This window comes from Chenopodium album, chromosome 18 (assembly GCF_948465745.1).
Source record: "Chenopodium album chromosome 18, dcCheAlbu1.1, whole genome shotgun sequence".
Taxonomy (NCBI): Eukaryota; Viridiplantae; Streptophyta; class Magnoliopsida; order Caryophyllales; family Amaranthaceae; genus Chenopodium; species Chenopodium album.
Genome location: NC_137851.1, coordinates 1,017,373 through 1,040,391, shown reverse-complemented (window position 1 = coordinate 1,040,391; position 23,019 = coordinate 1,017,373). Strand labels below are relative to the sequence as shown.

The window sequence follows — 23,019 nt, the reverse complement described above, 5'->3', positions numbered from 1 at the left end:
GCTTTTTGCCCTATTGCCTTAGTGCGCCTTGAGCTTTTGTATAAAATCATGCTGATTCATGCTCTCAGGATATTTAGACACATAATATCTGTACAGTACGTGCATTTGCTATATATTGTTGCATACATCTAAAGTGTCGTATTAGTGTCACTTACAACTTTACCAGAATACAAAGAAGTGACTTTTTTTTTATACTTGCTGTTTCCAGGAGATATGGTTGACCAGCTAGTATCAAAACAATAGACTCCTTTTGAGTTTGTGATGTATGAAGGAGATGCTGATAATATGAGAACCGTTGTAGTGACACCAAATGAAGCTAGCCCATGGATTGACCCATCGTCTTTCAGGCTCAGGCACAGAATTGGAAGGGGCCTGTTTGGTGACATTTGGTTGGCAACCCATCACAGGTCAGCTCAAGATTATGCTGAACTTAGCGTGAAAACCTTTTTGGACAAATTTGCTGATATCTTTCCCAAGTGTCATGGAATGAAAGGTGTTTGTTGGCTGCATGGGATTTCAGTTATAAATGGGAAGGTAAAAAAAATGATAATAATGTCTCATGTTATCAACAATTTAATTTCTCCATTGACTAGCCATCCTTGTTGCATATTTGTAACCTTATCGCAATTCAACAGATAAGCATTGTCATGAAATTCTATGAAGGATCAACTGGGGACAAGATGGCTCGTTCTAAAGAGGGAAACTTTCATTGCCTGATGTCTTAAGGTAATATAGATGCTAGGTGGTTGATGAATACTACTCCCTCCGTTCCCTTATGTTCTTTTCGTTTGGAATTATGTGCGGTTATTAAGAAATTGTGTAAAGTAGGGTATATTGGACATTTGGAATATTTCAATGATTGAAAGTTTAATTTTATTGAGATAAACAATGTTGTGCATGTGGGGTGAAGAAAGTAGAAGAGAGAGAAAGTAATAATAAGTATTGAAAAACCATTAAAATAGTACATAAAGTACAATAGCACATGGAACAGTAAGGACTTTTGAGTATTGAAATTGTAAAACAAGGGTAATGTTGTCCAAAAATAATGGCTAAAAAGGGAAATATACTAAATGTAAAGAATAAGAAGGAACACCTTAAATCAATCAACAAATCAATCAAAGCCTTAATCCCATAAGTGAGGTCGGCTAACATGAACCAAATTTGATTATTCCATGTAGTCATCGACATAAATCTTCCTCCTCCATCCCTTACGATCCAATACTTCATCCTCATGCAAATCCATATATTTCATATCCTTCCTAACTCCTACCTACCAAGTCATTTTCGGTCTCCTTCTCCCTCGTTTTACCCCTCCATAGTCCTACTCTTCCACTCTTCGAACCGTTGCACCCTCAGGTCTTTGTCTTACATGCCCAAACCAACACAAGCGATTTTCCATTAGTTTATCTGCTATGCCTGTCACACCAACTTTCTTGCGAAACCTCATTTCTGATTCTATCTCTTAGAGTGTTCCCACACATCCACCTTAATATGCGCATTTCCGTAACCTCTATCTTTTTAATGTGCTCCTTCTTAGAAGCACAATATTTTGTACCATAGAGCAACACGGGTCTTATGGTAGTCCTGTAGAAATTTCCTTTCAACCGAAGGGAATGCTTCGATCACATAACACTCTTGTGGCCGCTATGCCTTAAATGAAAACGTAAAAAACAAATACGGAGGGAGTAGTTGCTACAACTGCTCTGCCTTTCTTTTCATGCTCTGATTCAGAATATGACAGTATGCTGTTATAGATCTTACTGTACTACTCCATATCATTGTCTATTTTTTATTTATAGGTATGGGATAAATTTGGCGCAAGCAATCATGAAATTAAACTATCAAGAAATTCTGGTTCTCAACCTTAAACCTTTTAACTTGCTTCTCGTGAGAATGATCAAGCGATATTTGGGGATTTTGGAGTTCCCTATCTTATTATGGGACTCTCATTGTCAAATTCAGATATGTCCCTCACAGTAAGAAGCCTTAATTACATGGCTCCAGAACAGTGGGAGCCAGAGATAAGAGGTCCAGTATCATTTGAGAGTGACTCATGGGGATATGGGTGCACTATCTTGGAGATGCTAACAGGTGGTCAACCTTGGTGTGGAAGGTCAGTTCAGCAAATCTATCGTTCGGTTGTTCTTAATCAAGAAAAGCCCTGGATACCAAGTGGTCTTCCTCCTGAGATTGAAAATGTCACTTCTGGTTGCTTTGAATCTGACTTCCGAAATCGTCCTCTGATGACTGACATAATGCAGGCATTAAAAAGGTCAGTCCACTTTGCCTTTCAAGAGAAGACTCAATGTGTTTTTCACCTTGTTCTTCTGGATTCTCTATGACACTATTGTAAATGTGATGTGAAACTCTGATTCTTACCTGATATAGCATGGAACCAGTGCTTTCCAGTAAATTGGAAAGTATTGTTCCTTAGATTCAGCTAAAGCAGTGAACGAGGAGAGAAGAGTGGTGGTTTTATTTTGACTTAGGTTGAGATAATAATCTAAGGAATTGATCTTAAAGTGACTCTCCCGCTTAGACTTATTTTTAACATTAAGCTTAGCTGACCACATCATAAATACATAGTATACAAGTTTACTTTGTTAACTAGGCAGTAGGCAGATTTTTTCTGTTACCTAAAAAATGGACATTATATTCATTGTTTAACTCTAGAAGCATTTTGACACCCCAACGGCCCAAAGTGAGAATAGTGAATTACTTTTTAGATGCTATTCTCTTTATTTAGCAATTGCTGATGTGTTTGTGCTTTAGCTTTACTAGGAAGATCCATGAATGAGGCATAAATTGGAGTTTCTGTTTGTGGAAGAATCATTTATTGGTAGCTTTCTGAAATCAAATTTGGTTAACCTAAATTTAAATGAGAAGTTATTTTAGCTCTTAGAGCAAGAGCACTTCCAATCATGTTAAAATAAAAGCTAGTGAGGAAACTTGTTCTTCACTGCCTCCCATCCACGGTCACTTATGGTTTTCCTCACGAGGAAAAGCAGTCCTCACAACATGAGGGAAAATGGGTTTCCTCATGAAGATAGCAGAACCAATTAGATCCAGCCATGTGTTCCTGTCAGTTTTATCTTTTATACTTCCTTGTTCAGTTAATATTGCAATAATGGACTTTTTGCACTATTCATCACTCTTGTTTGACCATATAATATGATTTATACGTTAAGCAACATATAGTTATGTGGGATCTTATTGGATTCGTCTCATAAAATACTTTCACAATATCAACTTTTTTAATTTTTATCTTACATAATTATATATATTTAGCATATAAAATGTGTATTGAAATGCGTAATTTCCTCCTTGTTGCAATATTAATAGAACGGAGGAAGTATAATTTAAGAGTTGTTTTCTAACTTCTCACCAAATTCATCCAAAACACCAATCCTGCAATTTTGTGCATTTTTTTTTTTTTTTTTGGAAATAACGTTCAAATAACTTCCACTTCTCCCAAAAAAAAAAAAAAAAAAAAAAATCTATAACTTCCACTTCTACTATTTTTTTCTTCTAAATATACATACTACATATAATCGCATGTATAGCACGGATACACTCTAGTTTGTAACAATATCAATTTTAACAGCAAGTTTTAGCCATAAATATTCTACGAAAATAAATAAATAAATTTACCAATAGCTATAAAATTTTGAAATTTATAATTATAGACCCATTTTGTTATATTTTACACTCTCTTAAATATCACTGCCCGCTAAATTTATTAAAATTAATTTCTTTACCTAATTATTATCATTATAACTTTATGAATAAATTGTAATTTAGATTAATTATACATGGGAAAGATTATGTGATGGGGTAAGTGAAAAGTAGGATAGTGTTTTTTCCCGTTCGTTGATGGGATGAAGTTTTCCTCACTAGGAAAGTGATGTGGAGTGAACTAATTTTATTTGTATTCCCTGAATAGCTTGGGTAGTTTTTTTTGTTTTTTTTTTTTTTTTTTGTTCTGCAACAGAATTTAAACCATGCCTTTTCATTGAAGTCTCTCTCCTGGAAGCGCGTTGTTGCTTTTCTGGGCCCTTAGAATCCTTGGCTCAGCCTGTATTGTATATCTGGTCCCCAGTTCCCATTAGAGAATTCATGTTCCCATTAGAGGAAGCAAAATACGTTCACTAATCTAAATCCTATCTCTGATGTCTACTTTTAGGATCTTCTCATTTTATTTCTTTGGGATCTATCTGGTTTGCACTAGCTTCTGAAGAATCAGGATTTTAACTTCATATTAGAGCTGTTCACTTCTGTAGCGGTCACATTAAAGAACATGTCTGTGTTTAGAAAGAAAGCCACTATGCTAAGCAACTAGGGGGGGGGGGGGGGGGGGGGCGGAGAAGTCAGAATGGAAAAAGGAAAAGGAGAGTGGACCTTGTAATTCTGCAGTTTCTGTGTCAAAAGGGAAGGATGATGGTTTATTGAATCAAAAAAGAAATTAATTTGGCAGCTAGATATTACGACTGTGTAAACATAATTGGCATTGATATATTTCCGAGTATCTGCCATTTTTTAACATGATCTTTCTTTCCAAATCTATGATGTGAATCCTTGCATTTCATTATATCTGTAACTGATTTGCAGCTCACAAGATGCAATTATGAATGACGAGACAACTTTTATTCTGAGTAAACCCAATTGTGGAAGCTCTGGCAGGCCTTACCAGCAGTATTATACAGAGTGGTTTCTTTCCAAGGATACTCTTCAGGAAGGGGACATTGTGCAGTCCAGAAAGGAACCAAGCTCCTCCAAATCTTAAAACATGCTTGTTCCAGACGGAAAAGTTGTTGGCTTAGAAATCAGTGATGATCAGGATGGCTCTGTCTTAGTGAGGGTGCGTGGAATCCATGATCCACTAAGAGTCCGGACATCCATGTTAGAGCGTGTCACCCATGGCTTTGCTGCTGGGGACTGGGTGCGTCTGAGGGACATTGTTGGCGACAACGGTGCAGCTCTGCATCTAGCCACTTAAAGAAACCGCACTCATTGCACTTGAAAGAAGCTTCCCCTGGGTTGCAACATCATGTTGATATCTTAAGCTTCGCAAGTTTGGAAGGTGAGCAATTGCATTGTGGGTTTAAAAATTCCAACCCATAAGTTGAATTTGAGGAGAACGAGCAACGAGAACTTGACATGATAATTGGTGATTGAAGAACACTACAATGGAACTGTAAAAATTTAGTAAAGGTAAGGAGGTTCAAGCAAGGGAAAGTAGGACTTACATAAGAGGATGGATGGAGGGAAAATCTAGAGGGAAAACTTCCCACCTAAACCAACAGCTAACTAAATTATGAAAGAGCATTAATTCATAACATCGTTAAAGATTATCGGCAATGCTATCATAGAGTTACTAACTGTACCATGAGGTTACATTGTGGAACTTTTCAAAAGGATGGACACACCTTAGAAAACCCGATACTATAGGGTTACTATGTAGAAAAACCCTTATATTTTTATTTTATTATTTTGGTAAAGTTATGCAAGTGTGAATTTATATAAAGTAGTGAAAGAAAAAAGGCAAAAGGGTTGTTTTAGTTTTCTATTTATAGTAATTTAATCTTTTTGAATTCCTGTAATATTGGGCTTTGATTTAATATACTGCCAATGCCAATAGTGGGTCTTTGATTTAGCACATATTTTTAGGTGATTTAGCACATATTTTTAGGTGCACACTCATGCACCTAGAAATAGGTGTAACAACAGCACAATATGCAACATTAGCTTTTCAGAAAGTGAAAATTAGCTTTCTTTTCCTCTATTTTTCTCCTTCATTTTTTTTCTCTCTCTCCTCTGTTTTTTTTTTTTTTTTATATTTTTTCCCTTTTTTTACACTTTTTTGATTGAATTTTGTTCACAACATAAAAGTAGTTATTAAGTATGAATTTTTGTGTGAATTTCGATTTTGTGCTTTAATTTCGATTGATTAAGGTTTATATGAATCTTTGAATTCACAAATTATACCCTGTTTTTTCTCCTTCCTTCTTTAATTCCTTTTTCCTCTTTTTTTTTTTTTTTTTTCTATTTTTCTCGTTTAGTTTCGATTTAACGATTGAATCTATTCTTTACAATATGGAATTGGTTGTTTATTTGATTTTTTGAATTCATATGAATTGATTTTTTTTTTTTTAGTTTCGATCAATTTCATCTATGTATGAAATTCATCTGATTTTCTGCATTTTTTTTTATCAATGAACATAATCATGCAAAATATGAACATATGCATAGGTTCTTCAAATATGCATAAAAAATATGAACATGTGCTATTAAGAAAGAGAACATATGCATAAATAGACTTAATGAGAATATTTATGAACAATAAATATTTACTATGAATATTTACATTATGAACATATAAAATATTATTATGAATATAAGGCATTTAATTATGAACATAAAAAATTAAAGAAATAAAAAATAAATATGATTATGAAAACATATGCATCATAAGTATTAAAAATATGAACATATGCATTCAAAATATGAACATATGCATTGGTTCATTTTTGAATGTGTATGAACATAATTAAGCATTTCAGAAGATGAACATATACCTAAAAATATGAACATATGGATTTAGAAAGTGAATATATGCATTTCAGAAAGTTTACAAAATGATGCATAATATATGAACATAAGAATTCAAAATATGAACATATGCATTTCAAAATGTGAACATAAGGTGTCCGTTTGATTTCACTAATTTTTTTGACAATTCCAATAAAAAATTTCGAACAATAGAGTATCGAACAATATTCAAACAAAATTAAGTGATAATCATATAAATTCAAACAAAATTAAGTGAAATTTACATAAAATTGCCTTTTTTCTAGGGAGGATCGTTTTGATTTTGCATATCTTCTCTAATGTCTTTTGATGTTTTTGCAATTTTTTAGTGAGAAAAAATAAAATAGAGGAGAGAGAAAGTGAAAAAGAGGAGAGAGATAATCATATAGAAGAAGAAGAGTTTTGAGTTTGAAAGTGACGTTACATTTATTGGGTGTGGGTGGGTGTATTGGGTGTGGGTGAGTGTATTGCAGTTTTCGTGTTTTTTAGTTTTAGGGCTTTTTTTAATTGGGTTGTGTGTAATTGGGCTTCTCGGCTGTGTTGTTACATCTATCTAGGGTGCACCTTAAACTAATTGTTGATTTAGAAGGTGAAGATGAATGGACCATGGATGTGAGTTCTATGGAGCCCAACCCTAATACACTAATTAAGAGAAGAACCTAAATATATTATTTCCTTAATGATGATGTCTATGGAAAATATATCACTATATTTTCTGATATCTCATATCTCTTAACACCCTTCCGCAATCGTAACGGTTGTAACACGAACGTTGCGATTGGAAATTCATCACTTTGTTGAAGTCGATCGAGTGGCATTACTCTGTTGATTAACTTTGTCAGATATAACACATTCAATTGTTAAAAGTTAATTTAATATGGAGAGAATAGAATACAAAAATAAATAAAGCAATTAAGCAATAGCAAATTAAGAACATTGCCCCTAAATGCAGTAGCTGAAAACCAGACCAAATCAAATTCAGTCACTAGCCGAGCCAAGATACAGTACATTGATGAGAACCTAAGAAGCAAGGAAAACCCAACAAGAAGCTCAACATATCGTGGCATCATAAGACTCCCCGAGCCCAGGTGACCATATCAGGATTCAGGAGTATCGAGTGTTTAATATGATTGTTGTGGCAGTGGACAGGTTTCAGTTGTTAATTTGTATCTGCTAACCTTACTTTTCACCAACATTAAGATGCATGCATTCATAAAGTCATCCTGTAGCCAAAACAAAGCTAGGATAGAGGAGAAGCATATAATACATTTGCGCCCAAACATATGCAAGATTCATTCAAGGATAAACAAACTCAAATTGTAACATCACTGAAATCAGAAAAAACAATTCCATCAATATAATATCCATTGTGTATGACTAAAAGATAAATGAAACTAAGCCTCTAATGCTTATTTGCGTAAAAAGACAGATATATATCAAACATTAATCAAGGAGAAGTGTTGTGCATGAGTACACTTGAAACATTGATCATTGAATGGGCGGAAGTGGAAGTGGAAGTGGAAGTGGCGTAGGCCAGGATTGGAGCTGAAATCTGGCAGTGGACTTGATACGATCTGGATGTAATGTACCCAAAACCTTCAAGGATTTAGAGCGCATATCACACAAAACCTGCTCATTCTGAGTAGTAAATACATAAAGCAAGTGCTTGTTAGTCGGGTGTATACCAGTAATCTGACGCATAAAAGTGGGTAGTGGCATTGATTCACTAGTGCACAAACCTCTGAAATTGTAATCCCAAAGTATCGGCACTGAATTGATATCCTTAAGATCTAACTCGGCAGTCCGGGTTTAGAGGAAAAACAAGTGTTGGTGATTACAACCAATTTGGTTCCTTCACATTCAAAGACTCTTCCTTGAGAGTCATAATATGTTCGTAGCATCCTGGATTGAAGAGTAGACTCATTCAGAGTAGTTGGGGTAACATCGAATGGGTTGAACATTCCGAAATAAGGATGATGGCGAACACAAACCATCCCATTACAAAGCACCGCAAGAAAAGGTGCTCTGAGTACACTTGGACACCATTTTGCCGATGACGGCCTCATCGCCACCGAAACATTAATCGTTTTCCATCCAAAACTCTCGGAGCAAAACACCATAAAATTGAAAGCTTTAGAGGGATGGTTAACTAAGTGGCGGCCAACGGGGATAGGATGGATTGCCACAACACGAAACCTGTAATCAAGTCGACGTACATTGACATTATAAAAGGGGTCTTCACATGTCAAACACGCCCACGAAGACGAGCCCCGTTGATCAATTGGGGAGCTCAGAGTAGGAGTCGGAGGAAGAGCAAGCCATTGTTTGGTTACAGGATCACAGATTATATATTCATAATGCCAGTTACTAATCCCAGTATTTGTATTTGTGCACAATATTTAGGAGAATTGAATACCTTATGATTTGGGATTTCATTCTTATCATCATCTTCATCTTCATCTTCATCTTCATTACCAGTCCTCTTCATCTTCATCTTCATCTTCATCGTACACAAAAAGGCCCACGGTAGTTGCCCCTTTTTTCCTTGTATTTTCTTGTGATTCAGCAATTCAACCACAAATTTAGGGTTACGGAGTACGACCAACCAACGTTTCGATACGAACTTGCAATTAATCACACTTTCATGGCAGGGAAGCACTAGTAGAATAAACAAAATGGGAAGCGGTTCAAACCCCCTAATGGCAAGCGGTTTTGAACCGCTCCCTATTAGGGGGCTTGCCATTGTCCATTTAAATGGCAAGCGGTTCAGAACCGCTTGCCATTTGAAGAGAATGGGCAGCGGTTTTGGCGCCAAACCGCTGCCCATTAGGGGTATAAAAAATAATTTTTTTTTTTTTTTTTTTTTCTGAAATTGAAACACAAACAAAATATATATAAGAACAATAATATTTTTATTAATTAATTGATGTAAGTATTACATTTTCATAAAAAAAAAAAATTACAAAAATTATACAAGTAAATAATTAATACAAGTTATCTAAAAAAAAAAATAAAAATACAAAAAACAAAAAAAAAATAAAAATACAAGACATTAATTACCAAACTTCCAGCCACGACCACCAACACCACCACCCAGCACCACCACCCTCCACGACCCCCACGAGCAGCCACCACCACCAACACCACCACCCAGCACCACCACCCTCCACGACCCCCACGAACAGCCACCACCATCAGAACCCCAACTAACCCTCACCGAAAACCACCAAAACCCACCACGACCCCCCACCACCCCTCACCCACCAGAACCACCAAATAACCCCCACCCACCAAAACCCTCACCGAAACCACAACCGCCACCCACACCACAAACCCTCATCAACCCGTAAAACCAGATCACCACCCACCAAAACCCACACCGAAACCACGACCTCAATTCCAACTAGCTCTACGGCCATGAAAACGCCAAATTTGCCTTGAAATTATGGTTTTAAAGGTCAAATTCGACCCTAAAAACTCTAGATCTAGAGTTTTTAGGGTCGAATTTGACCAAAAAAACTTGAACCCACACACATGCACGAAGTTGCTCGAACTTTTCCGGGCCGGAATCCAGAAATTGAAGTCATAAAAAAGAGATCTTTCTCTTCGCACCTCATAACGTATTCCTGACCTTAATGCGCGAAAACAATGAGGGATTAGCTCCGAAATCCGGGAGAGGAGAGAAGAGGAGATGAAAAGGGAAGAGGAGAGAGAGGGAGAACGGGAGATATGGAAGTAGAGAGAGAGAGCAGCGAAAATGAGAGGAGAGAGAATGAGAAATGAAGGGAAGGGTGGGCGGCTGCAAGTAATGAGCATTAGTTTTAGGGTTTTTTCAAAATGGCAAGCGGTTTGGGGTTGAACCGCTTGCCAATATATGTAATGGCAAGCGGTTCAACCCCAAACCGCTTGTCATTACATATATTGGCAAGCGGTTCGCGCCAAAACCGCTTGTCATTTAATATTAGAGGTTTTTTTAAAAAAAATTGGGTAAATGGCAAGCGAATTTTAAAAACCGCTTGCCATTTGGGGCTTCCCATTACGTTTTTTCTACTAGTGAAGCCTGGTAAATATCTCACTCAATAATTCATCACCTAAATCTTCAATTGATGTTGCTAATGCCTCATTTCTCTTCATAATCTGTGCATCCATAATCATAATCTAGGGTTTTCCGCAACAGAAAATAAAAATTAGGGAAAAGATCGAATTGCAGAGGTTTGTATTCCTAGAATATTCAACAAGATTTTCGCTTTAAAGTTTAAAACAGACGTTCAGGATAATCTTGCATGTATTTTAGCAAAAATTTCGCATAAAAGCTCTAACAAACATTGTGGACAATCTTTGCATAGACGTTATACATACTCTTATCTATATAATCCCTGCTACTTCTCTCAAATTTATTAAAGCATTGTAGCAAAGTAGATAGCAATGACAACCATTCCTCTTTACGATTTTCACCAATATCACCAACTTTATACCTTCATGTGAGCTTCCCGACGTTCGTGTAACATCTTAGGGTCAAAATTACACAGAAAGTTGTACTGAAATGAAAATCATTCACGATAAAATAGCATTTGCTTTATGGAAGGCGAGAAGACGTCGATTATTATAAGAAACACTAATATTTTCTTTTATGGAATTGCTTTATTTATTTTTATTTTTTTTATATTATTATTGTTTTTTATGATGAGGACAAATGTATTCTTTTTTTATACTAGTACTTGTTGTTGTTATGACTTTTTTTTTTTTTTGAGACTTTTATTTATTGATAATTATATTATGACTTTTATTTATTGATTTTATGATAAATTGATATTTTAATTAATAAATTTTATTGTTGTTACTAGGGGTGTGCAGAAATGGACCTGGACCGAAAAATCGACCAGGACCGGACCGGAATTGGACTGGACCGGTTGATTCCGGTCCGGTCTTCGGTCCTCACAAATTGGGGATTCCGGTTCAATCCGGGTAAAAACCGGGATATTCCGATCCGAACCGAAATCGACCGAAAAGTGTATTTTTGTAATTTTTTGGGTGAAAATTTTAAATTTTATGTTTAAATTTCTAAAAAATTTAGGTACAAAACTTGTAATTTATAAATTTTAGGTGCAAAATAAGAAAGCACGTAAACAAAAACAAGATGTTAAAAATGTATGTATATATTAAGATACTAAAATGAAAAAAAAAATAAATAAATAATGTAACCGGTCCATTCCGGTCCAAAACCGAACCAGAATAAAAAAGGTTTGGACCGGAACCCGGACCGGTTGATTACAGTCCGGTCCCGGTCCCCAAAAAAAATCGATTCCGGGTTCCAGTCCATTCCGGTCCGGTTTTGGACCGGTGCACAGCTCTAGTTGTTACATAATCCAACCGCTAATTTTACCAAACACTCATACTATCAACCACTACTTTGACAGCTAACCTAGTAACCTTCACCCGCTACCCGCTACTCAACAGCTACCCGTTACCCTCTGCCGCTAGTTTTGCCAAACATAGCCTTAGTTGTGCACTTTGGTTTTGGTTAGAAAGCAACAATTTCCCCTGCTTGTAACCAGGCTTCTGACTTCATTGTTAACAAGGTAGCAGACGAAGCATCGATTTGCTTAAATTCCCTTGCAGCTAATCAAGGCAGGCCTGCAGTTAACCAAATGGCCTTCACTACAGCAATCATGGGGAACAATGTTCCCTTAGAGATAATGCATGCAGATAAGTGTTGGGGATTTTGTGTTTACAAGGGTCACAAAGAAAATTGCAAATGAACGGGATTACTTTCCCAAAAGTATAATTCCGACCCTATAATATAACCGGGTATCACGGAAATTTACTCAGGAGATACAGCGAAAAACAATTGTAATCACAAGTAGGATGATTACAATACAATGTAAATAAGTTTTTGTGATTTGTGATGATGAAAAGGTTTCAAGAGAATGAGAAATAAAACTGATTTCTTGAAGTTCTATCATCAATACGAACTCTCATATTTATATCAAGAGCAATAAACCAAGCATAACTGAAAAATAACCGTCAATATTGCCTCCCGCGCCCTGCCGAGCGAGAGAAATCAAGCAACTCAGAAAAGTTTGAGTGCTCTCGTGCCCTACCGGGCGGTGGCTCTCGCCCTGCCAGGCGACAATGGCCCTATCGGGCGGTGACAATACTTAATTTTCCTTTGCTCTCGCGCCCTGCCGGGCGGATTACAGAGTGGAGGAACACTTCTCTAAACCAATATACAAATTACTCTTTTACTTGTTCAATTGAATTTCAACACCTTAACCTAAGAAATTCAATCAAACACATGAATATTTATTTGTCACCAATACTCTAAATAATTCAACAATAAGTCTACTACTATGGATGGCATAAAATACTTCATGACTGATGTTTGTGCTCGGTTATTGGGGATAATTCGGCAAATAGACAGTATTACCAACCTTTGAATGTTCCAGGTTTTCTCATCCTATAATTGGCAATATTACCATTTTAAAATTGCCCTTCTCTGAGGAACTTCCTGTTGATGATCTGTGGGGATGGAGTATGCGCATGTAACCAGAGGATTGAAGAGCTCGAGTGAAGATGAAAAGCCAGTGTTCAACTAAGTACTTGTACAATGTAAAATGGGTTAAATTAAGATCATCATGAAACTGTTTAAAGCTTTCTAGTTACATGTTTTCTCTCATATCTAATATGTAATTTGATAAGTTACAAAATAGTGTGCTGTGTGCAAGTGTGGTTAAACTTGTATATGGTTCTCGATCTTTCGTATTATTGAGATTTAATTTCTAAAGCTATCGGTATAATCCAAAATAGATCACATATCATTAAACAACGATTTCCAAAGACTTCTCCAACAATGCTTGCTAAATAATTAAAGGCTACAATTTTTTTATTTTTTGGTTCCCCCTCAAAAAATTTACCAACAGAGCGGGTTGAGATCCACTCTGGCACTATTTCACCTCGAGCACATAATAATCATTTATCAACAGATAGATTAGCAGAAGATTAGTGAAATACTCAAAATCCATAGTACACAAGCAAATATTCTCATATTTGATTATGTCAAAAACAAAGGGTACTAAAACTGCTCAAGGCCTTGGCTACAAAAGATCCTCGCGATGCAAAGCAGGTTCCAGAAACCACATGAAACAATACTGCTTTTATTACAAACTATCCTATTCAGGGCTCAGAGATCAGAGACAATAGTATGTCAGAACTCTTACATTAAACCCCAGTAAACTGAAACCTTGAAACTCCTATCAGATTATGTACTGCCTAATCTCATCAATTTCAGACTTACAACAGAACCAGGTAGCTTAAACTGGCACAGGTATTGAGTATATATAATACATGGACAAGAAAAACTCAACACTCCTTACCACAAACTTCTAGCAAGTAATCAATCTGATACTTTTATAGTAAATATGCATATTTACACACAAACAGAAACTATAACACCAAAATCAAATAATCAATGTTGTAATTAGGTCGCGGCACAGACAGCACCAGCTTCTTGGACTAACCTTTCTGTTAAAGCTGAAAGACGGGCAACTTCAGTTTTAATCTCTGTTATGCACTCATTACTTTTAACTGTATCTGAGTCGGAGTCAAACCCATGTTGTAGGGGTACACTATCTTCAATCACATGCAATTTAGGTCCAGAGTCATTTTGTGGGAATACATTTACCTCGTGATCAGCATCAAAGCTCAAGCTAGCTTTATTAAGTAGCTCTCTGCTCAGTTCTGCAAGTTTATGCAGAGCAGTAGTAGCAGCCTCGACTTCGAGCTGAGCAGCTTCCAGTTGAAGCTTCTCAATTGCAAAGTCATCTACATTCTGTTGTCCAGCACTCTCCTTTGCCATGATTGAGAGCTTCTTCAAACTATCAGCATCTCTAAGCCCTTCCTCCTTCAATCCTTTCAGTTCTCTGTCCTTTACTTCTAAACTTTGAATGACCTTTTCCAGCTCCTCCTCCTTGATTGCAAGTTCCCTCTGTGCACCCAGAAGTTCCATCTCCCTTACCTTAAGGTTCTCTTTAGTCAACTCAAGTTCAGCCTCCAGTTGTGTCTTCTGCAACCTAAAATCCTCCACAGGTTTTCCTAACAACTGAGATGGATACTCACCCAAGTCACTTGCTTCGTCGTCATTTGTGGATATCACCAATTTATTAGTGAGATCTACGATTCTTCCAACCACAGTTTCAGCTTCAGAAGCCTTCAGTCTTGCATTAACCAGCTCATGCTGCATTGCCTCAGTGTAATCGTCTTTTTCTTTAAGCATGCCAGTGGCTAGGATAAGCTGGTCTTCCTTCATATTTAAGAGCATTTTTAGTTCTGCTACCTCAGCGTTCACCTCCTCTAATCTCTTCTTAGCAGTACTGAGCTCCAAATCTCTCTCTTGTAAGGTGAGCTGGAGGGACTTCTGTTCAGACATTAAGTGCTGAATTTCTAGTTTAGCGTCCACCAATTCTTTTTCCTTAACCTCCAAGAGATTATTTGTTTTCTCAAATTCACTGTTCTTCTTATTCAGATCCTCTCGGAGAGAAGACACTTCCTTGATTGCTTTTTGCAAAGAATACTTCTCCTTATCCAATTCCCCCTGTAGATCACGCAATAGGTCCCTCTTCAATGATAGATCCAGCTCAAATTCCTTATTCTGGGCCTCTGCAACTCTAAGCTTTGCTCTTTCACTTTCTATTTCTGCTTGGGCACTTTTCAGACTATTAATGTAAGACACAATAGTCTCCTTTTGCTCTTCAAGTTCCAGCAGTTGCTTCTCCAGCACCAGCTCTTGCTCCTTCATTTTCTGTCTTGAGGTAGCCAGGGAATTTTGGGATGAGACCAACTCAGACCTCACATTAGCAAGAAGCCTTTTAACTCTTTGAAAATCTTTGATAGTTTCCTGACTCTCTTCTATGTGCTTGGATGCCTCCTCCCCAAGTTTTTTTAGGTCTTCCTGTGCTAGCAACCACTCCATTGTCTGCTTCTCCAATTTGGTCTCTGCTTCTTTTAACTTCTCTGTTTCAAGCTGTTTTGTATTTAACAACTCTTCTATCTCTTGTTGCTTTCCTTGGAGGGAATTACGCAGTTCCCGAAGTTCAATATCTTGTCTTTTCACTACATCGTTGGCTTCATTCAAAAGCTGAGATTTTGCTATAAGCTGAGCTTCAGTCCTGGCAACTTCTTCATTCTTCTGTGTCAATTCACACCTCATTTTATCAATTTCATCTTGTTTCAACAGCAATGCAGATTCTGCTGTAGTAACCTCCTGGTCTCTCTCCTTCAACTTTAATTTCAGATCTTCTATATACCTTGCCTGAGAAATTAACTTCAGATTAGCCTTCCTTAACTCATCCTCTAATTCTTCCTGCTTGGAACAAGCTGCTGCAATTTCCTTCTCTCGGCCCTCTAACTCCTCTCTTGCTTGATTTAATTCAGCATGCTCCAACATCACCATTCTTTCCGCTTCTTGAAGATCTTCCTCCTTCTTCTTTAAGGTTTTCAGTGCAGCCTCAAGATCAGACTCCAGATCTTTAAGGTTCAGGTCTGATTCAACATCTTGAAAAAAATGAGAATTCCCATTCATGTGTTCTTCCAGTTTCTGTGTCTGTACAAACAACCTCTCCAAGAGAGCCGTTGCAGGCTCAGGTGTCCCATTGCTGTTGATGCTGGATTTCCTATCTCCCACAATTGAATTGGTGCCATGAAGAGCACAGCACTTTGTTGTTGTTACAAAAGATAATGTCCTGTGACCTTCATGGACCCTAATAGGACAGAACTGCAGGGATAAAATAAAATTGGGAATGAGCTCCACTGAACTATATTATGAATATCAAAGAATAGAATTTGACAGTGAATAGGACAAATAGGAAGCATATATGCATTGTAGCCTTGGACTGCTTTGTTTTGTAATAGAAAGTGACCAACTATAAAAGAACAGGATTGGTAACCCAATTAATGACCTTTAATACATACACAACCATCAATATATAACCTTTAGTGCATATTGCATACTCCTCTAGCAAGGTATAGATTCAATATCAGATCACTTAATAACTCTTTCAACAACAAAAATCTCTTAACAAACAACGAAACTCGAACAAACCTCCAATTATCAGTTTATCACAGCACTATTGATTCTAGGCCATTGATATGTCTTTTCCCAATCAAAAACCGAAAAATTATTAGCCTCACTCAATCACAAAGAACCAAATACCCTTGTAAGTTGTAACCATATATAGTCAAATTACATCGATTACCAATTTACTATTGTTCAATGAAACATCACCATACTTCAAATCAACTCAAATCCAATAAACAACAAAATTTATCAGCAGCATACCAAAATTAGCAAAAACCAATCATAATTTACTACTCATTACAATCATAAAACCCCAGAATCTCAATTAAATATTCCTATTAACCCAGAATCTCAATTAAATACTCGAATTAACCCAGAGTCTCAAATTCATCAAAGAAACAAAAACCCAACATGGGTCACTTTTAATAATAAATAAATAAATACAAGAAATGCAACAAATTACAAGAGAAACATATAATATAATCATAAATATGAAAAACCCAGCTGAAATTAAATGAGGCCAAAAATAGTAATATACCTTGAAATAATGGCGGCGAAAAGAAGCTGGAAAATGGGGAAGAAGAGTAGAAGAGAATCCCATGGCTGAAAGTGAGTAGTTGGGCACCAAAGTGCCCCTTTAATTCAATCAAAACGATGAGTTTACAGCTTTATAGGCAGTGGATTTTAGAGAGAAAGAGAAAGGGGAGGGAAATGTAGGAAAGGCCAACTTTAAGCATTTGGGAAAGCTATGTTTGGCTTTTGGAGGGTTTCTTTGCCAATTAGTTTTGCAGTTTGTTTTTACCGGTATGTAGGCGTCTCTCATGCTGCCGCAGCCGACTGCGAACTCCTATCACGGATTAAATTAATCTACTACCTCCTATTTTTTTTAGTTGCAACTTTAGAATATTTTATACGGAGTATCTCTCAAATAATGCCTCAAAATTACAACTTAAAAAAAATCGGAGGGAATAGTTTATTTCCTTGATTTTTTTATTTTAAATTAATTCGTAGTGCAAACTCGTATTACGGATTAAATCAGTTCATATTTACAAGTCGACGCTTAATAATAGAGAGAAGGTAAATGAATATCCATACTTCCAACTTCCCAAGCACATGTAGGTAGTGGGTAATTCATCTTGGCAAGGTCACAAGATCGAGCTTACCAACTCCACTAAGCTTGTTTGATTAGAATATGGGGATTGTATTGCATCCGCAAAGGTGAGAGGGAACGAGTTCACATGGCGTGTATCCTTGTTGCCACGGCTAATTTTAGTTTATCTCCTTTTCATAATACGTCTTAGTTTGTTTGTTTAAACTCATGTCAAAAAATAAAAAATAATTGTACTATTATACTCCTCCATACATGAAAAATAATACGACTACCTTATCAAGACAAAGATTTTACTTTGTATATGGATTGTTTATTCAATTATTTCAAGGGCTTATTTGTTCGGTTTTGTGCTTTTGTTATGGAGTAAATATTGAGGTGATCGATCGAGAGTTTATTCGAGACATTGAGAGATAATAAAGAGATTAACCACTTGACTATAGTTAAAACAATAAATAAAGTTTTCAAAAGTGTGTAGTTTATAGTGTGTAAATTCATTCTCTATGATGTGTTCCCATCTTCTAGAAATTATGTACTCCCTACTTGATAGAGTATGTTTTTAATAAATGATCGAGCTTAATATACAATTAATTAACTTACACTGCAATTACATTAAATCTTTCTACTATCGTTGAAAGTCGTCGTCTCATTAGATGAAATAATTAAACACCCCGTAATTAGTGTTTACAAGTAAAAGAAGTTTTTATTTCAATAAAAGTATCTTCTTCGTTGATTATTTACTTATAAAATACTGTATTCATTTTTACCAATTAATTTACTACGAGTAATGAATTTCCATATCCTAAGAAGTGGACCTCTAACAAGGATCGAAAAAGAATTGACATTAAGGTAACAAACATGTCAAAATCAGTAGTTATACTTTTAGAAAGTCCTTTAAATAATAGAAATCGTGCATTGTGTGGAACCAAAAAATAGCAAGTACGGAGTATACTTTTAGAGAGTGAAAGCAAAGATGAAATGAATGAATAATCATTTTTAGCTTGCTTCATGTCGGCCAACTCAGTGGGTGGAGTATTAATTTCCAACTCACTCCATTCCTTTTGTTTGTCTCAAACTCAATAATTATCATCTTACATAAGTTTCAAGATAAATATCTTTAATTATGTATCACAATGTATTAAAATATCAAGTATTAGTACTAGTGATAACTGATAAGCATTATATTTCACAAATTTGAAGTTGTAAGAAATCCCCACTACAGCTAGGCACCTTAACTAGAGGTGTACAAAAAAAACCCAGACCATAAAAATCAGGTCCGCGTAAGTCGATCCAATCAGATTTTCGGTCCGACCTAGTTCAGGTTTGGTCCGGATCTGGACCGGTGTACACCCCTGACCTTAACGCTTTGTTTGGATAGTAAATAAGGAAGGGGAGGGAAATAGAAGGAAGGGAAGGGGAAAGAAAGGGATGGGGAGGTCAACTTCATTTTCCCTCCAAATCTCTCCAATTTTGGAGAGATTAGGCTTATTAAAGAGAAAGGGAAAATAGATCCCTCTCTCTCCTTTCCTTTCCTTTCCTTCTCTTAATTCTTTACCCAAACAAGAGAGTTTGTACCTCTCCCTTTCTATTCCCTTCTTTTCCCTCTATTTTATTCTATCCAAACAAAGTATAAAGGTAAGAATTCTCTTATACTTTTCTCCATTCTCAAGAAATTTAACCTGCGAATCTGAAATACCATTTTCATTTTATATTCTTTATAATGATTAAACATTTTTAACTTACACTTTATGTCAAATTATATGAAACAGAGATAATAAATTAAGTTGTGCAAGATTTCAACCAATAGAAATTACGTTCTATTCCATATATCTATGAAGTGATGATTATATTCGCTAGTAATACTTGGTAGTAGTCAAAAAATTTAGAGCCTCATGATACCGTTGTTGTGGAGGGAGTTTATGGTGGAAGTAGCTTGACTTAACACGTGGGCCACTCGTATTCGTTGTTGCCACTTGCCACCATTGCCAAATGACAATCTTGAAGTTTCCTTGGCAAAATTCATGTTGGATTTTTTGTATGGTCCCAAGCTTCCAACATGATACACGCACCATCTCCCCAAGGACCCCAGCCCTCCGAAAAAGGAAGTTACATGGTTTACAAGTTACGGTGTACAAACACAATTATTTGGACCTTAATGATGTCCAATGTGGTGTGAATACAAAAATATCGATTTGAGACAAATAATGTGTTCTCATTTGTGGATTTTACGGGGTTTCAAACAGTAATAATATGATTAAGAACGAAAATAAATAAAAGTAATGATACTCTTTTCATGCCTAAATTATTACCTCTAATCCTACAATTAACAACAAGTGCAAATTGGTGTATGTGAGTGATCACAATTTTTGATGAAAAAAGAGATTAAGAGCCCGAGTAAAATAACAAGTGGAAATATCGCGAATTACCAATTAGAGTAAAATAATCTTTTAAAACATTGTCAACATTTGTGTTTAATATATGGGCAATGTTTTAAAGATGGAGTGTGAAAATTGAACCATAACAAGAGACAAAATTACAATTATTTTTTTGGGTTTAGAAAGAGCTACAAGGGTAATGATGTAGAGTTGTAGACAAGATTTGATCCAGATCTTGCGTGTCACCCCTAAACCAAGCCAGTTGATCATCCACGAGACAAATTGTTTTTACCTGAACCATGCACTCAACAATTCTCACACATTTGTTTGGTAAAGACAGCAGACGTTCTCGTGCACTTTTTGCTAAGGACACAACCATCTAGGCTATGAGCTCAGGCAGTCACCCATGCAGGAAATGATCAATAGACGTAACCGTGCTGGCTATTGTATAAAAAATTTACTAGTACGAACATTGTTAGTATTGGGTTAAGAGAGTGGTGGTTGGAAACGATAGCTTTAATTGGTCAGTAGAGATGAAATCTCATTTCTTATTTATCACCTTCAAGATTTTTAATCAGCTAAACTAATTGAAAACCGTAACCTAAATATTAACGATGGTATCTCCAATACATTTGGTGTCAATGTGGGCCTATGTGGCCAGGGCCAACGGATCGCCAGGGCACGTTGTTTTAGATCCCATATTTAACAAATAATTGTTGAATTTAATAATGTTATAGGCCCAAAAAGCCTCTTAACTTGGGTTGGGCCGTCAGTTAGCTTCCTGTCCAACAAAAACCTTTGTTCATTGAATTATTCGTCCACTGAAATAAAAAAGTTAGTAATTTTGGGTTTGCTTAAATTTGGATTAGGTATAACGAATCATAGAGTACAATTTTACATTTTTCATTTCAAAGAGGGTTTTTTTAGTGGAGAAATTTTTCTACCTTAGGATGTGTTTGGATTTAGACTGATGTATTGTTATTAGGGTAATAAAAGTCAAACTAAATTATATGAAAGTAAATATAAGGAAAGAGAAGGTAGTAATAGTGTGATTGCGAAAAGATTATGTAGTGATGGTGTGGTGAAACTTGGGAGGTGAAGAAAGAAAAATTATTAGTCTAAGACGGTGGATAACTATTACCCTCTGTATGAAGGTATTGATTCCTCCATCTCTATTTTTTTTTTCTCATGTCATTAGGTCTACTTAATTGATTGATTTTATGAAGAAAATAAAAATTACTCCCTTTGTCCGTCAATTTTGTCCTATCTTTCTTTTTAGTCTTTCTCTTTAAATTTGATCCATACTACTTTTAATCGTAGGAATCACACCGCTGCTCTCACAAGTCACAACCACTGTATTAACCCACACAACTTTTCTCTCATCAACTCTTTTCAACAAAAAATTATAAAATAACTTCGCCTCATAAAACAAGGGAGCGAAGGGAATAGCTTTCGTGTAAGCTATAATCTAATTCTCAAATCGAGTAAATTTCACAAATGCCATAATGATAAGCACACAATATTAACTTAGTCCTTTAAAAAGTAATATTAATGGACAAAAATAGTGTGCCTTAATCTTTCCAACTATGGGCTCCTGCCACTTAATGGACCTTTATTCTTTCAACACAATGATGCAATGATAAGAAAAATAAAAAGGCTTCAAATCCTCATTTCATTCAAATCTAATAGCAACCAATCAATCTCTCTAGTCCATATCCATTGAAAAGAAAAAATTCAAAAAGTGAGATGATGCTAATCTTTGATTTCACAAAATACGAATATTCATAAAAAGAAATATGTATGACCTAAAAAGAAAATTGGCCTTTTCTTTCTAAAATGTCTTTCTCAAAAGAGCATGATTAAAGCAAGTCTGAAAATATATTATGATCGTTCATCACATAGGCCATAGGATCTAAAAGAGTATCTAATCCAATATATACCAATCATATAAACTACAACACAGCAAATATATGAAATGATGCATCTGGTTGATGTTAGTTCGTAATATCAACATTTTTTTTATGCGTCCTACTAATATTGTCTCATATTTGTAACTAATTTAAATTTCTATAAATATTTCGTTTTGCTTCAAATTTGATAGATTTTATATTTCTTTTATTTAAAAATAAATTTGATGAGACATTTACTTTTAATATTTACATGAGACATTCTTAATGAAACGGGAAAGCTAGTAGTAATACAAAATAAGATTCTCAAGTGTGAAAGCCTCTTTTACAAAATAAACTTCAATCATGATTCCTTAGTACGAGGTGCAAATGCAATTACAATACCTTTCTGACAATATTATACTGCTATATATTGGATCCTATTCTCGTACAAACATGGGTCCCTTGATGCAAAGATTTCATCTTGATCATCTTGGTTCTTTCAATTCAATAATGAGGACAAAAAATTAGACTTGCCAAAAGAGTTGGTTTGATTTGGGAGTTGGGACTACTTTGAATTACTTTAGTTTGATGAGTCCTATTTGAATGATTAGGCAATGGAATGATGATCCGATCGGGTCAAATTCAAATTCGTTGATTGGTTTTCATTTCTTATTCCAATCACGTAATCTATCAAAAATAATATTAATATAATTTATTTTGCATAAGAATAAAATATACATTAAACTACGAAAATATTTTCTAAGTAATAATAAACACAGATTTATTATAAACAATATCTGTCAATTTGAGACTAACACGAACAATGAATAATTATTCCATATTTAACACAATATAATCCATTCAAATCATGAATATAATCATCTTATCTACTAGACAATATTATACTTGTAAGAGTTGTAGCATTAGATCATATTCTCGTACTTATTGGGTCCCTTGAAGCAATTTTTTTGTACCCTAATCTTCTTC

General features: G+C 35.6%; 1 protein-coding gene and 1 pseudogene across 1 annotated transcript; one reads left to right on the top strand and one right to left on the bottom strand.

Moving 5' to 3' along the window:
* Positions 1-213: 213 nt before the first annotated feature.
* Positions 214-4,996, top strand: LOC145590654 (protein KINASE OF THE OUTER CHLOROPLAST MEMBRANE 1-like; annotated as a pseudogene).
* An 8,613-nt stretch (positions 4,997-13,609) lies between these two features.
* Positions 13,610-17,413, bottom strand: LOC145591104 (protein involved in starch initiation 1-like). The gene is made up of 2 exons (XM_081647503.1): positions 17,199-17,413; positions 13,610-16,357 (listed from the first exon to the last, which is right to left on the bottom strand). Exons 1-2 carry the CDS (start codon positions 17,259-17,261, stop codon positions 14,066-14,068), a joined length of 2,355 nt encoding a protein of 784 aa, XP_081503629.1. The 5' UTR covers positions 17,262-17,413; the 3' UTR covers positions 13,610-14,065.
* Positions 17,414-23,019: the final 5,606 nt, after the last annotated feature.

Excerpts from the sequence above, each read along its gene's own strand:
- LOC145591104 (XM_081647503.1), bottom strand. The coding sequence starts at position 17,261 with ATGGGATTCTCTTCTACTCTTCTTCCCCATTTTCCAGCTTCTTTTCGC. Across the intron at positions 16,358-17,198 it reads TTCGCCGCCATTATTTCAAG|TTCTGTCCTATTAGGGTCCA; the intron begins GTATATTACTAT and ends TTATCCCTGCAG.